This window comes from Cervus canadensis, chromosome 10, assembly GCF_019320065.1.
Source record: "Cervus canadensis isolate Bull #8, Minnesota chromosome 10, ASM1932006v1, whole genome shotgun sequence".
NCBI lineage: Eukaryota > Metazoa > Chordata > Mammalia > Artiodactyla > Cervidae > Cervus > Cervus canadensis.
Window position 1 is genome coordinate 35,609,875 of NC_057395.1, and position 14,908 is coordinate 35,624,782.

Here is a 14,908-nt window from a genome sequence, read left to right on the forward strand (position 1 = left end):
CACCCAACTGTACTTTTTTTGCAGGATATTTGTAAAATCTATTAATAATTGTCAATATAATAATTTTCACAAAACAAGCATATGCAGAAATCTGTAATTTCCCACTCATTAGTTAAGCTGTCTTTCATTGAAATTATTTAATATTAAATAATGCATCAAAATTAACCAGGAGACAGAGTTCATAACACAATGTGAATTTTCTTGGTTGCTTTTGAGTAAGTAAAGCCTCCAAAAAAAGGCAAATAGAACTCTCTTTAATTGTAAGTCTCTAAAATCGACATAATATTTTTACCATGTATTAATGTTCACTTTTCATGTGAAGCTGTAGATGAGTAGTGCAGAACTGAGGGTGAGATGGGGGAAGCCGGTTTTCCGTGAAGTCCCCTCTCATGCCACAGTTCCCACCCCTCGTGCTGCCCTCTCCCACAATCCCCATGGTGCACCATGCCATCTCCTATCTTGAGTTCCATCTCTCCTTCTCTTATGTAAAGAACATCTTCATCTCCTTTCCTTGTGCACACGCTTTATCAAGCATGTATCCTACAAGCTTTATCATTCCCTTGTTAACTGTGCAACAGAGGCAATGAACATTCATCAAAAAGCTCAAGTGTCTCAGGTTGTACATTTTGTAAAATGCTATAGTCTTATTAGGAAATTCAAAATGTGTCCTCTTAGCTTGATATAGTTTAGCCAAAGAAGCAGAAAATGTCTTCATATTAGTGTTTATCCTAAAACAATTGCAAAGAGTTTCTAACCATATGTGTAATTCACATGTGATATTAATTTACTATCATAATTGCTATGATATTCAAGGTAGACAAAGAAAACAAATATTTACCACTGTGGATTCTTAAGTGCTCTTTTAGATGGTGTTTGTATTTGAAAGCTTTTCCACATTCAGTGCACTTGAATTTACGATTACCCCCAGACTGCGTCACATGTCTCTGTAAGAAAGAATTGGTATTTTATTTATAAAGCAAAAAAGCTTTAGACATAAAGAACATCCAATCTGCTAAAAGTAATGTTTGGGTGGTTCTTTTGTTTCTTAAAGGCCTCAAATCTTAGCAGTCACAAAAACCTAACACTTGGAATGTTACCAAAAAGGAAGAGGACAGTGGCAACAGAATTTTGACATAAAGGAAAATCTCTACTTCCCAGTTTAAAGAATCAGAATCACTCTATGATGCAATACAGCATTTAGCAAAAATACGTACTTGACCAGGAACTAGAGATGATTTCCCTCGCCTGCACTCTAATTGACAGAGAAACCATGGTCCAGAATGTCCAGGAATCTGTCTCAAGCATACTTACTAAACAGAAGTACAAGGTCTCCTGAACAGAAGAGGCTGGGCTTTTTCAGGACTTTATCCTCTCTAGTAAGTTTGGTATTTCCAAAATCTTAATCTGATGATTTAAAAAATACTTCCCTCTTTTCAGTCAAATATGGATTACTGTAATAGCTTTCTGTCTGGTTTATCAAACCCCCACTTTTACATACTTTGAATAAATTCTGCACCCTTTATTCATCTTACAAAAGCCGTGTTTGAACTGAATTATGCAATACATTCTGCTCATAAATTTCTAAAGGATTCCTGTTTGCCCCTGGGCACAGATTCTGAGGCTACAGATGCCAGGTTTATAGCTCTGAGTTTCCAGGCCTCTTCAGCAGGAGTCCGCGTCTCATCATCCAGTGAGTCCCACCTTCTGCACACACACCGCTCTTCACCCCCCTGCTCCCACTGATACCATCCCTTACTTCCTGGCTACGTTTCCCCTTAATTGTGACTGTTAAGATTCTACCCATCGTTCAAAGGCTCCGGTTCTGCTTGCTCTATGCTCTCCCACACTGCAATCTAGTGTGAAGTATGTCTCAGGGTCTACTTCACCCAAACTCCTGGCTTTGAAACTGAATACATGGCTCCAACTCCAAACATCTCTCTCTAGGTCTCTCCTCTCTCCATTCCAGACTCTCACAGCTTCCTCGATGTCCCCACTGAACAGTGACAGGCATCTGCTAAGAGGACTACACTGACCTCTTCATTTCTCTCCTGGAAATCAGCTCCTCCTCCTCCTGCTTTTTGGGGGCTTAATCCACCTGCAGTGCAGGAGACCAGGGTTCGATCCTTGGGTGGGGAAGATCCCCTGGAGAAGGGAATGGCTACTCACTCCAGTATTCTTACCTGGAGAATTCCATGGACAGAGGAGCCTGGTGGGCTAGTCCATGGGGTCACAAAGAGTTGGACACGACTGAGTGACTAACACTTACTCCTGTTTCTTACCTTTGTGAGTAAACCCCGCATTTATCTGATCATTGCTCAGGCCCTGAATTTGGAGGAATCCTGGTCCCTCTCTTTCCCTGAGACTCTTATCCAATCCCTCAGCAAGCCAGCCTGCAGCCACTATCCTCATGATGTCACATCTGTCACACCAGTGCCTCTGGCCTGGGTTACAGCCACAGCCCTTAAGTGTGCTTCCTGCTTCCTTCTTGTCTCTCTCGATCTACTCTCCACCCCACAGCGCATCTGGCCTTAAAAATAAGACATCAACACAAAGTTCAGTATCTTTCAAATGCTTCCCTATCATACTTTAGAGTAAAAGCACAGGCCTTAGCCATGGCTCATACGAGAGGCCTCATCATCTGCCTCCTCCCTACCCAGCCTCTTTCTCCCTCCGTGCACCCCGGCTGCCTGCTGTTCCTTGGCTTCTGCCTCGAGGCCGTCACGCTCTCTGCTGCCTCTGCACAGAACGCCCTTCTCCCAGTCATTCTGTGACTGGCTCCCTCACTTCACCCAAGTCTAGGTTCAGATGTCCTAGTCTCAAAGGTCTCTCTACTCTATTTAAAAAACAACAACAACAAAAAAAAGCAGCTTCCACCACTTTCTATCCTCTTACTTTGCTTTGTTTTCTTCATTCTACCTGTTTATATTTTACATGTTTTCTCACACCTATAATACATGCCCACTACGGTCAGGGACTTGCTCATTTTCACTACTGTGCCTTGAACACCTACAACAGGCCTTACACAGAATCAAAACTCAAACATCTGTTGCATGAATAAGACAACATGGAAATGCTTACCTTGATCTCCAGAGGCCAGCAAGGCAGACGTTCTGCCTCCTAACCTAAACGGTTCCCAATTATACCCCTCATGATGCTGGTCTCCACATTCATCACAGCTCATTTCTGACCTTGGTCTGACCACATATTTCACATACGAAACCGACCGACTACCTTTACATCCCTCAGAGAAAGCCTCACACACAAAATGGCCTTCATGCTCATAAGAGATCTTACGACTTGTTTTTCTCACAGCATCTCCTGCTTTCCCTCCAGTTCCCTCTGTCCTTTGAAGCTCCTTCCTTTGACAAGGGCCCTTGGGGTGAAGAGGATGTGGGGGCAGCAGTTGCAGGATAGCTCTGCTCCCCAAATGTCACCTGAATAGCCCCTTTCCCAGGGCTCATCTATACCGTAGTCACGTCCCCAGGGCTTGTCTGTACTGTGGTCATGTCCCCAGGGCCTGTCTACACTATGGTCACGTCCCCAGGGCTCGTCCACACTGTGGCCACATCCCCAGGCCTGTCTACACTGGGGTCAGGTCCCCAGGGCCCACCCACACTGTGGTCAGGTCGGGACACCGGGGTGGCCAAGAGCATGCTTCTGTTCTGTCCCTGACGAGACTCGTTTGGGGCAGATGAGAAGGTGGGGTTTGTCGTCTGTGGGTCGGTTTCCTCCTCGCGGCGCTCGCTCCCACCCCAAGTGCTCCTCTGTGGACTGAAGCACTGACCTAGGCGAGGAAGAGCTGGTCCTGTGCGCATGCCTGCCTGTACTCTCCACACGCTGACTTCATGAGTACCGTCACCAGGGTCCTGAGAAGGCAGGCTGACCCATTCTCATCACTGTTTCTCTTACAGATTTTGGCCTGGGTTTTGGCTGAGCCGTCACAGCCAAAAGGGTAACTTGTGCTCTCTGGGGTCAGTGACAGGTGTTCCAAGTCTTTTGATAGAAGAGACTGGACACGTGTCCCAAGAACAGCACACACCTTCAACATACTGTGTGCTGCTGAATACTTATTTGATTTTTAAATCTAGATTAACCAGATATTAATTTGATTATTTACAGTTGACCTTACAAAAGCAGAACTGGCGAAAACGTTTCTGACTTTAATCCTTAAGTTCAGAGCCAGCAACCTAACTTAAGGATAGTCTTGGTTAATACTTCTAGAAGCTGAGGCAAAGCGACATAGAAACAGAATAAACCATATGAAAATTGAGTCCTCAGATTAAAAATGATTCAGTCTAAACTTTAGATTCTTAAGAGGCAACTTCCCTTACATGGGAAAAAGCCACAGTAGCTTATACTGATAATAGTCAGCGTTTCACGAAAAATTAAACTTGATTATTGTTTGATTTTCTCCTCTACTTGGTCAGTAGTAAGTCATGTGGTTTATGAAATGGTATTTATTTTTCCTACATTGAACATTTTAGTAAAATGCATTTTGAAATCCAGTTATCAACTTGACGTATTTGTTATGATATAAGCAAAATAACTGAGTTGAAAGGGACCGTGTCTGAAAAAGAAAAAATGTAGTCACTTCTAAAATAGTGTTCATAGTATTTACATGTGCATTTAAACTCAGAAATGACCCAATCATCCAAAGGAATAATTGTCCTTTTTACAAGGCTGCAGACCGGACACTGTCTAGTGCAGCCCCTTACGCTCTCAGTGTGAGAGAGCCCTTGCCTTCCACGGAGTGAGGAGTTCTCGGCATGGATAGTGGGTGGATCGGAGTGGTGCCGCTTACCTGCTCTCGTCCTGATTTGTGGGAGGTCATGTGGCGCTCGAGCTGGGTTCTGTATGCAAACGTGTAGCTGCACAGGGAGCAGCTGAAGTTGTCTTCATTCTTCTCGTGGCGATACTTAATGTGTTCTTTCAGAGAGGTAAAGCGTTTATATCCTCTGTCACAATACGGACAGGTGAGCAACTGGGAAAATGCATCTGGTGTTCCTGCAAAAGAAGGATCGTACATTTTAAAGTTGTTCCCAAAATAGTACCAAAGCTCTCACCGAGGCCCTCTGCTATGTGCCAGATATTGTGTTTTGTATTTGATCCTCAAAACCAACACACTGATGTGTCTCTGTTTTATAAAGAGAGGATGTGATGCCCAGAAAAGGTTAAATAACTTCCAAGTTACACAGCTTGTGAACAGTGAAGTTGAGAGTCAAATGCAAGCTGACTTTAAAGTCTCATATCTTTTTCACTAAAACATAATTCTTCCCTTCTTTTGTATGGTTAATTAGACAAAACAAAAGCAAAATTATAATGCAGGTTATTGTTGTGAATGTATACACATGAAAGGGGTTTGGTACACCATAACCATTTTCTACAAGGGTAACAATGTCGTCATTAGTTATTGAATGTTCATTCTTTCAAATTTGAAGAATGTCACTACAGTCATCAGAGAGTAAGTAACATACAGTTAGACCACGTGTCTAAGGCTCCCCTGCGGGGGACCATGGAGGACACACTGCAGGGAGGTTATGAGGAGCGGTGGGGGCTGCACTCAGGGCTGGCCACTGAGATGCCCCCTGCGTGAGTTCTTCATGTTCTTTCCCCTCCTGAAACACACTGGCACACTTCTTGTTTAGTTTCAGATGGATGACTATTAGGATAGCTTTCAGAAAATAAGCCATTATAGATAAACTGTAGTTCAGAGAATGAACTACATATTTTTAATACATGGAAACATCTAAGCCTGCCAATCTTAAAATGTAATACCACTTGGCCAATTAACATTATTTAACTACATTTCTATATTGGATTTACTTCTTCAAAGAAAAAAGTTCCTAAGTCACATCTTGCTATAAATGTTATCTTAACTTTATTTTTAATTTCTTATAGAAAAACAGACTACCAGAGAAAATGTCATAACAATCTTCTTTACTTCATAAACATGTCACTGTTATTGAAATTCAAGTCCATATAAATCAAATATCTTGTTCAAGGACAAGCCTGCAAAGAACAGACTGAACACCTGACTTTACACAGCTAAGTACACGGAAATACATATCAAATAAATGAATAAAGTCAAACAACCAAGACCCCAAAGTTTATGATAGTATCTTCTGTTATCAGCTAACAAGGCACCTGGAGCCAGAGACTTTCCCACTGGTGATGACTCTGACATGACCCCCTTCTTTGGGGACTAGACTAGCCACGGGCGGGGGAAGTGGCTATGTGTGGCGGGGGTGGGCAGTCAGGCTATGTTTTGTCTGACATCAGTTTCCCATTTGCACAGGCGAGTGGGAAGCCAGTGTTTGGGACGCTCTCCTCGCCTGTCGACCCTACTGCTCTCAGCTGGTGTCAGGGGCTAAAGTCAGAGTCCACCTGACAGGGGTTTTATCATCAGCACCACAATCAGTTTGCTTCCACTAGTCAAGCTGCCCTGAACGCCTGTGTCATAAGCTGTCTGCTAGCATTGCATTCTATTTTCGTTTGTCTTCATGATTTATTCTTGTAATTAATGTACAAAATACTAATAATTTTATAAAATGGCAAGTTGCTCATATTTAAACAGCAAGTTCTTTTCATAAATATCTGTTGAATGTTCTCACACACATGAGATATGAACTTACTATTTTAGGCCAACAGTATAAAACAATGAACAATAAATCTAAATATTTAACATCATAAGTTTATAGAATGAACAGGTTTAAAAGTTAAAATTTTTGTTTTTAAAAATTTTTGAATTGTTTATTTTTAAACTCACCTTTTAGCAATGAAGACTTGTAAGGAATGTTTCTTTTTAGAATTCCTATAATACACCTATGGTAGGAATTCAGTACTAAAAAATCTACCCTATGTCTGACCACTTTTCAAACTATAATTTCTTTATGAATCTGTGACCATAAATAAACTTACTTAAAAAACATTTTAAATTTCTGTGTCTTAAACTTCCTTTAGTGGCAGACTGATATAAAACCTGTGAAAAAACCTCCTTGATTTGTTCCCACTGAACCAGAATTTTGATAAATCAACCTGCTGGAATGAAGCTCCCCTGTTTACAACTTATGAAGTACAGGATGGTATGTTTAATTTACTAAAACATTAAAAACCTAAGTGCTTTTGAAGATAATCACTTTTTCATGGAAAGAGATGTTGCTGGTGTGACAGAATATCTACTGTGAAATATTGTATTAGTAGTTAAGCTACATTACATACCTGAAGGTAATGAATACCTGAATGAAAAACATTATATACTTCAAATGTTATACTGATTCAGAATGACCATGGCTCCAACTCTAATGGGACTTAACTGCACTGATTTGTAACAATGGACTTTACAAAGTTTAGTTTTCATTATTTCACTGAGGCTTTTTGAAATCCTGTTTGTTGCATAAAAATTTTACATATTTATAAACATCTGTATTTTAAGGTTTTATATTTCCCTTTCATATTTATTGTAACCTACTGCTTCTTCAGGTGAAATGTTAACACATTTTAAGAGAAAAAAAAATCCAGGAAAACAAAAGTAGGCCCTACTGAATTATAATACAGAATTATATAATTTATAATTATATAAAACTATGGACTCTACAAATCTGCAAACAGATCAACAGAACACATATTATTAAACTGAACTGCAGTGTCCCCAGGCTAACGATCTATTGTTTTCAGAAATGTGTCCTTTTGCCACACTGGAGTAAAGAATTCCTAGAGTACCCTACTTCTCTTTCCTTTGTCACCAAATTATTTACAGAAATCCTACCTATTCTGGAGTGAAACTTTCCCTTCTGATCTTTTTCACAGTTGATTTCCTAATTTAAGGAAGGGACAGTTGACTTTCTGTAATGGAATCTGATTTGTTTTCTGTATCACCCTTGTAGATTTCCTTCAAAAATCTGAAAGTTGATTGATACAGTACCATTTACATTAGCACCAAAATGCTGAAATAATTAGGCATAAATCTAAGATTTATTTGAGGAAAACTATAAAACTCTAATGAATGAAACCAAAGCACTCAATAAATACAGAGATATTCCATGTTCAAGGATAAGGAGACTCAATAATATCAGGGTGTCAGTTCTTCCCAACTAGATCTACATATTCAGTGCAGTCCCAATCAAGTTATTTTATGGATATTGACAAAAATTCTAAACTCACATGGAGAGGCAAGAGACCCAGAAGAGGCAACATAACACTGAAGGCAAGAATAACGGGAGACTGACACTACCTGTCTTCAAGGCTTACTACAGAGCTATAATAATTAAGATAGTGTGGTGTCTGCAAGAAAACAGACAAATGGATCAGTGGAATGGAATACAGGTGAGCCCAGAGAGCAAATGCAATACAGTGGAGCAAAGACAGTCTTTTCAACAAACTGTAATGGATCAACTGGACATCCACACACAAAAATATGAATGTAAACACAGACCTTACACCCTTCACAAAAATTAACTCAAAAAGGATCACAGGCCTAATTATAAAATACAAAATGACTAAGACATAGGTTATAACAGAAGAAAACTTATACCAACTTGGGTACTGTAATGCCTGTTTAGATACCAAAGGCATGAGTCATGAAAGACATAATTGGTAAGCTGGACTTAATTGAGAATGTTCTGCCCCGTGAGATAAGACAATAAGAGAATTAGATGATAAGCCACAGACTGGAAAAACTATTTACAAATGACACAGCTGAAGAAGGACTATTATCCAAAATACACAAAGAATCCTTAAAACTCAACAGTAAGAAATCAAATAATTCAATTAATAATAGGTCAAATTATAACCCCATTCCTCATCCATCTTCATGACAGAGAATAAGAGAATCACCATTGCAGTGTTGAGTTCAAGAATAAGTGCATGAGACAAGTGCTCGGGCCTGGTGCACTGGGAAGACCCAGAGGAATTGGGTGGAGAGGGAGGTGGGAGGGGGGATCGGGATGGGGAATACTTGTAAATCCATGGCTGATTCATATCAATGTATGACAAAAACCACTACAATATTGTAAAGTGATTAGCCTCCAACTAATAAAAATAAATGAAAAAAAAAAAAAAGAAGAAGTGCCTAAGATTAAAGTAAGCCCAGAGGACAAGATGGAGGAGTAAGGACCTGCACTTACTGCCTCTCAAGAAGACACCCAAATCACAATTAAATGCTGAACAGCCAACAGCAAAAAAAGGCTGGAACCTACCAGAAAAGATATTCTACTTCCAAGGACACAGAAGAGGCCATAAGGAGATGGTATAAGGGGTGTATTCGCAATACAACTAAACCCCATTCCTGCTGGGTGGGTGACACATTTACTAGACAGTAATCATATTGCAGAGGTTCTCCCACAGGAATGAGAGTTCTGAGCCCTATATTAGGCTTCTGAGTCTGGAGATCTGGCATCAGGGGGATGAGACCCCAGAACATTTGACTTTTAAGGCCAATGGGGCTTGATCATAGGAACTCCAAAAAATTGAGGAAAAGGTAAGTAACATGCTTAAGGGGCACACACAAGGTATTGGATGTGCTGGGACACAAGGGGAAAAGCAGTGATTTCAGAGGAGCCTGGGCCAGACCTACCTGTTGGGACAACATTAAATGTACCCACATTCACATTATAGCGGTCCTAGAAGAAGAGAGAGAGAAAGGGCCTGAGAAAATATTTGAAGAGATAATAGCTGGAAACTTCCCTAACATGGGAATGGAAATAGTCACCTAAGTCCAGGAAGCACAGAAAAACCCAGGATAAACCCAAGGAGGAACATGCCAAGACATATTAATCAACTTGATAAAAAATTAAAGAGAGAATAGCATTGAAACATGTATATTTCCATATACATGTTTATATGTATATAAACATATAAACATGTTTATATAAACATGTTTAAAACATGTTTATATGTTATATATACATGAAATAGATTGCCAGTCCAGGTTTGATGCATGAGACAGTGCGCTAAGGGCCGGTGTACTGGGGTGACCCTGAGAGATGGGATGGGGAGGGACGTGGGAGAGGGGTTCGGGATGAGGGACACATGTACACCCATGGCTGATTCATGTGAATGTATGGCAAAAACCACGACAATACTGTAATGTAATTAGCCTCCAATTAAAATAAATAAATTAAAAAAATTAAAGAGAAAATATTAAAAGCAACAAGGGAAAAGCAACAAATAACATACAAGGGAGCCCCCATAAGGTTATTAGCTTATTTTTTAGCAGAAACCCTAGAGGCCAGAAGGGAGTGGCAACGTATATTTAAAGGGGTGAAAGGGAAAAACCTGTAACCAAGAATACTCAGCAAAGCTCTGATTTCGACAGAGAAGTCAAAAATTTTACAGACAAGCAAAAGCTAATTTGGCACCACCAAACCAGTTTTACAATAATTGATGAAGAAACTTCTCCAGGGGAAAAAGAAAAGCCTACAACTAGAAACAAGGCAATTATGAATGGGAATGCTCACTGGTTAGGGCAAACATATAGTAAAGGCAGGAAATCATCCACACAAACATGGCATCAAAACCAGCAATCATGAGAAGAGACGAGTACAATGAAGGATATTGGAAACACATTTGAAATTAAGAGACCAGCAACTTAAAACTATCTTGTATATATACAGACTGCTTTAGCAAAACCTTGTGGGAACTGCAAACCAAAAATCTACAACAGACATATGCACAAAAAGGAAAAAGGAATCTCAACACAACACTAAAGATAGTCATCAAATCACAAGAGAACCAGAGAGGAAGGGAAGAAAAAAGATCTACAAAAACAAACCACCCAACAAACAGCTCATGCAACTCAGCTGTTCTTTTAACAATGCAATCAAAAAATGGGCAAAAAATCTAAATGGACTTTTTTCCAAAGAAGACATACAGATGGCTAAAAGGCACACAAAAAGAAGCTCAACATTATTAATTATTAGAGAAATGCAAATCAAAACTACAATTAGGTATCACTTCACACCAGTCAGAATGGCTATCATCAAAAAATCTACAAACAATAAATGCCCAAATCCACAAAAACAATCCCCAAAGTAACAAAACAGCAATAAGAATATATATATCATCAATTACGTTAAATGTAAATAGATTAAATGCTCCAACCAAAAGATTGGCTGAATGGATACAAAGATAAGACCTGAATATGTATAGTCTATAAGACACCCAAATCACCGTAGATGATGACTGCAGCCATGACATTAAAAGACGCTTGCTTCTTGGAAGGAAAGTTATGGCAAACCTAGAGAGCATATTAAAAAGACATCACTTTGCTGACAAAGGTTCGTATAGTCAAAGCTATGGTTTTTTCAATAATCATGTATGGATGTGAGAGCTGGACCATAAAAAAGGCTGAGTGCCAAAGATTTGATGCCTTCCAATTGTGGTGCTGGAGAATACTCCTGAGAGTGCCCTGGACTGCAAGAAGATCAAACCAGTCTATTCCAAAGGAAATTAATCCTGAATATTCATTGGAAGGACTAATGCTGCAGCTCCAGTACTTTGACTACCTGATGCAAAGAGCTGACTCATTAGAAAAGACTCTGATGCTGGGAAAGAAGGAAGGCAAAAGCAGAAGCGGGTGGCAAAGGATGAGATGGTTAGATAGCATCACAGACTGAATGGACATAATTTGAGCAAACTCCAGGAGGTAGTGAAGGACAGGGAAGCCTGGCATGCTGCAGTCCATGTGGTTGCAAAGAGACACAACCTATTGACTGAATACACACACACACACACACACAAAGACCCACTTCAGATCTAGGGATACATACAGATTAGAAAAGACAGTCTTTTCAATAAGTGGTGCTGGGAAAACTGGGCAGCTATGTGTAAAAGAAATTAGAACTTCCTAACACAACACACAAAAATAAACTCAAAATGGATTAAAGACCTAAATGTAAGGCCAGAAATGATAAAACTCAGAGGAAAACATAGGCAGAACACTCTTTGACATAAATCACAGCAATATGCAAGATCCTCTCTGACCCACCTCCTGGAGTAACACAGATAAAAACAAAAACCAATGGGACCTCACTGAAAGCCTCTGCACAATGAAGGAACCTATAAGCAAGGGGAAAAGATGGCCCTCAGGATGGAAGAAAATAATAGCAAATGAAACAACTGACAGAGGACTAATTTCCAAACTATACAAGCAGCTCATGCAGCTCAATACTAGAAAAACAACCAACTCCATCAAAAAGCGGGCAGAAAACCTATACAGACATTTCTCCAAAGACGACATGCAGATGGCTAATAAACACATGAAATGCACAGTATCATTCCCTATCAGAGAAATGCAAATCAAAACTACAATGAAATGTTATCTTCCTCTGATCAGAATGGCCATCATCATAAAGTCTACCAACAATAAATGTCTAGAGAGTATGGAGAAGGGGGAACCCTCTCGCCCTGTTGGTGGGAATGCAAACTGATACAGCCACTATGGAGAAGAGTACGGAGATTCCTTACAAAACTAAGAATAAAAACTACCATATGACCCAGCATTCCTACTACTGGCCATAAGAAACCATAATTGAAAAAGAAAGACTCGTGTACCCCAATGTTCATTATAGCACTATTTACAATAGTTATGACATGGAAGCAACCTAGATGTCCCACTGACAGATGAATGGATAAAGATGTGGTACATATACACAATGGAATATTACTCAGCTATAAAAAGGAACACGTTTGAGTCAGTTCTAATGAGATGGATGAACCTAGAGCCTATTAAACAGAATGAAGTGAGTCAGAAAGAGACAAACAATTGTATATTAATATTATACATTAATGCATATCTATGGAATCTAGAAAGATAGTACAGATGATCGTATTTGCAGGCAGCAAGGAGACGCAGACATAAAGAACAGACCTTTGGTCACAGTAGGGGAGGGCAAGGGTGAAACGACTTGAGAGAGCAGTATTGAAACATGCTATTTTCATCTGTTTCTAATGCTTGGAAGGCAGAATGACAGCTGATTTCTTTACAGGAGAATACAAACACATTACTACTGTTTTTTACTGCTGTTTATACACTGGCTGTTAATATCAGAGGCGACCAACATAGATACAGGAAAAAAAAATCTGTCTCCAAATTAGTATGTTCTGAACCATACCACCAAGGTTTTCTTCCAGAACAGTGGAGTAGCATCAGGGAGAAGTATGGTTTCTCCCAGTACCTACTTCTACTGCCTGCTGCCATATAAGTGAATGGAAGTCAATGTCCAGGCATGATCCTAAGCATTTCACATGTGGGGGTATCACAGTATACATAGGAGATGCACTGACAAAAGACTACACACTGTTACCATGGACATCACTCCATTCACTAAAGAGATTACCCTCTATTGCCATCTGCAATAAATTCTGGTTTTCAGAAATGTTCCCTATAGTAAGGTGGGTTCCCACACAGTGCAATGGAAGCAATAATCCTTCAGAGGTGAGAACCAAGCGGCCGTGAGCTCCAATTACCGTTTTCGTCATGCCCGCTGGCCTCCGGCGTGCCCTGCCTCTGGTCGTCCTCAGGTGCCTCTGGGTAGATGACTGCAGTATCTTGTTGTTGCAGGAACTCTTCAACGTTAGGATCATGGTTTTGTTCATTTTCTGCATCTGAGTCGCATTCATCATCTTTTACTAAAAGAAATGCATACTCTATATATAAAAAGCCATTTCACCACCAAGTTGTTACATAGTTTTCCTAAATATGCAACTACCTTGAGAGAATATAGGACTGTCTTTGAATCTACAGGAAATATTTACAGGAACATTAAAAACAATTTACTCATTCAGCTATAATCTATTGAGAGGTCTGTTTTCATAAGTTTAAAGTGTTCTAAAAGTCTCAACATTGTTACCATATCCTCTTTAAGTTTTAGGGTTGTACTTCTATTCCATTGCACTGGTGAACAAGACCCAGTGGAGGTTGGCTGAATCCTTAGTTTCTCAATCAATAATAAAGCAAGGAAAATAGGAAAAGAGAAAGACATAGTTCTCAAACCTAAATTCTTCCTAGCAACCTCCTGTATCATGTTTACTTAAGAGTTGTACTTGAATTGACAAACTGAGTGCAAACTGCTCTGAAGTTCAGTTCAGTTATGTGATTTCTTAGAAAACAGCATTAATAGTTAGCTACAGTCAGAAAGATTTCTAATAAGAGTTAAAGAGTATCAAATTGATAAGAGTGCTTTCCATCTCCCCGAGTATTCAGATACAGACAGGGCTGTTCTCTGTCTTTCTGCCCCAGTAACTGTGTCACTGTAGGGTGATGGGAGAGGCATTTCCTCCGGAGTCAGAAGGTTACGAGGCTAACGCATGTCTTCACTTGGAGAAGGCAGCCCAGGGCACTGGTGTGCTGCAGGGTAGGCCTGAAGCTCTGGGGTTTCCGTCCATCTGTCCCCCTCCCGGAGGAGGGTCCACACTTCTGGTGACTCTCCTGGGTCAGTGTGGCCCCTGGATGTCTCATGGATGACTTCTTCACACACTTCAGATTGAAGTCAGTTCTGAATTTGTGAAACAGCAGACTGAACTGGACCCAATTAAGATGGTGATGTACCAGCATCTTTTTGTTCAACAGATACTAAAACACTTGGCACGGGAGCAGTAACCCAGTTCCTCAGTGTGGCTGCTGCTTAAAACTCTAGCACCAATGACACAGTAATAAAGGTGACTACGCATCATCTTTTCCTCCTTTTAAACAGTCAGTAGCCATCAGTTATGTGGTGTCTGCTGTATACAGTCAGTCCCTGAACAATATGGGTTTGAACTGTGAGGATCCACTTATACTTGGGTTTTTTCAACAGTAAATACTCTAGTACTATACAACTGTCGTCATTGGTTGAACCCATGGATGTGAAACTGTAGACACAGAGGAATCCAGTATTAGGAGGGCTGCCTGTAAATTACATGTGGGAATTTC

The 14,908-nt window shown here is 40.2% G+C and overlaps 1 protein-coding gene across 8 annotated transcripts in view; it reads right to left on the bottom strand.

Annotated features, from left to right (window-relative positions):
• Window positions 1-14,908, bottom strand: part of ZEB1 (zinc finger E-box binding homeobox 1) — a 195,106-nt gene that overhangs the window by 13,851 nt on the left and 166,347 nt on the right. For 6 of the 8 annotated variants that reach the window (XM_043479265.1, XM_043479264.1, XM_043479271.1 and 3 more), the window contains exons 4-6: window positions 13,465-13,626; window positions 4,802-5,004; window positions 839-944 (exon numbers count right to left, since the gene is read on the bottom strand). In XM_043479265.1, coding sequence (XP_043335200.1) covers window positions 839-944; window positions 4,802-5,004; window positions 13,465-13,626 — 471 coding nt within the window. The remainder of the gene's footprint in view (window positions 1-838; window positions 945-4,801; window positions 5,005-13,464; window positions 13,627-14,908) is intronic. The other 2 variants (XM_043479270.1, XM_043479269.1) reach the window with 1 other exon arrangement.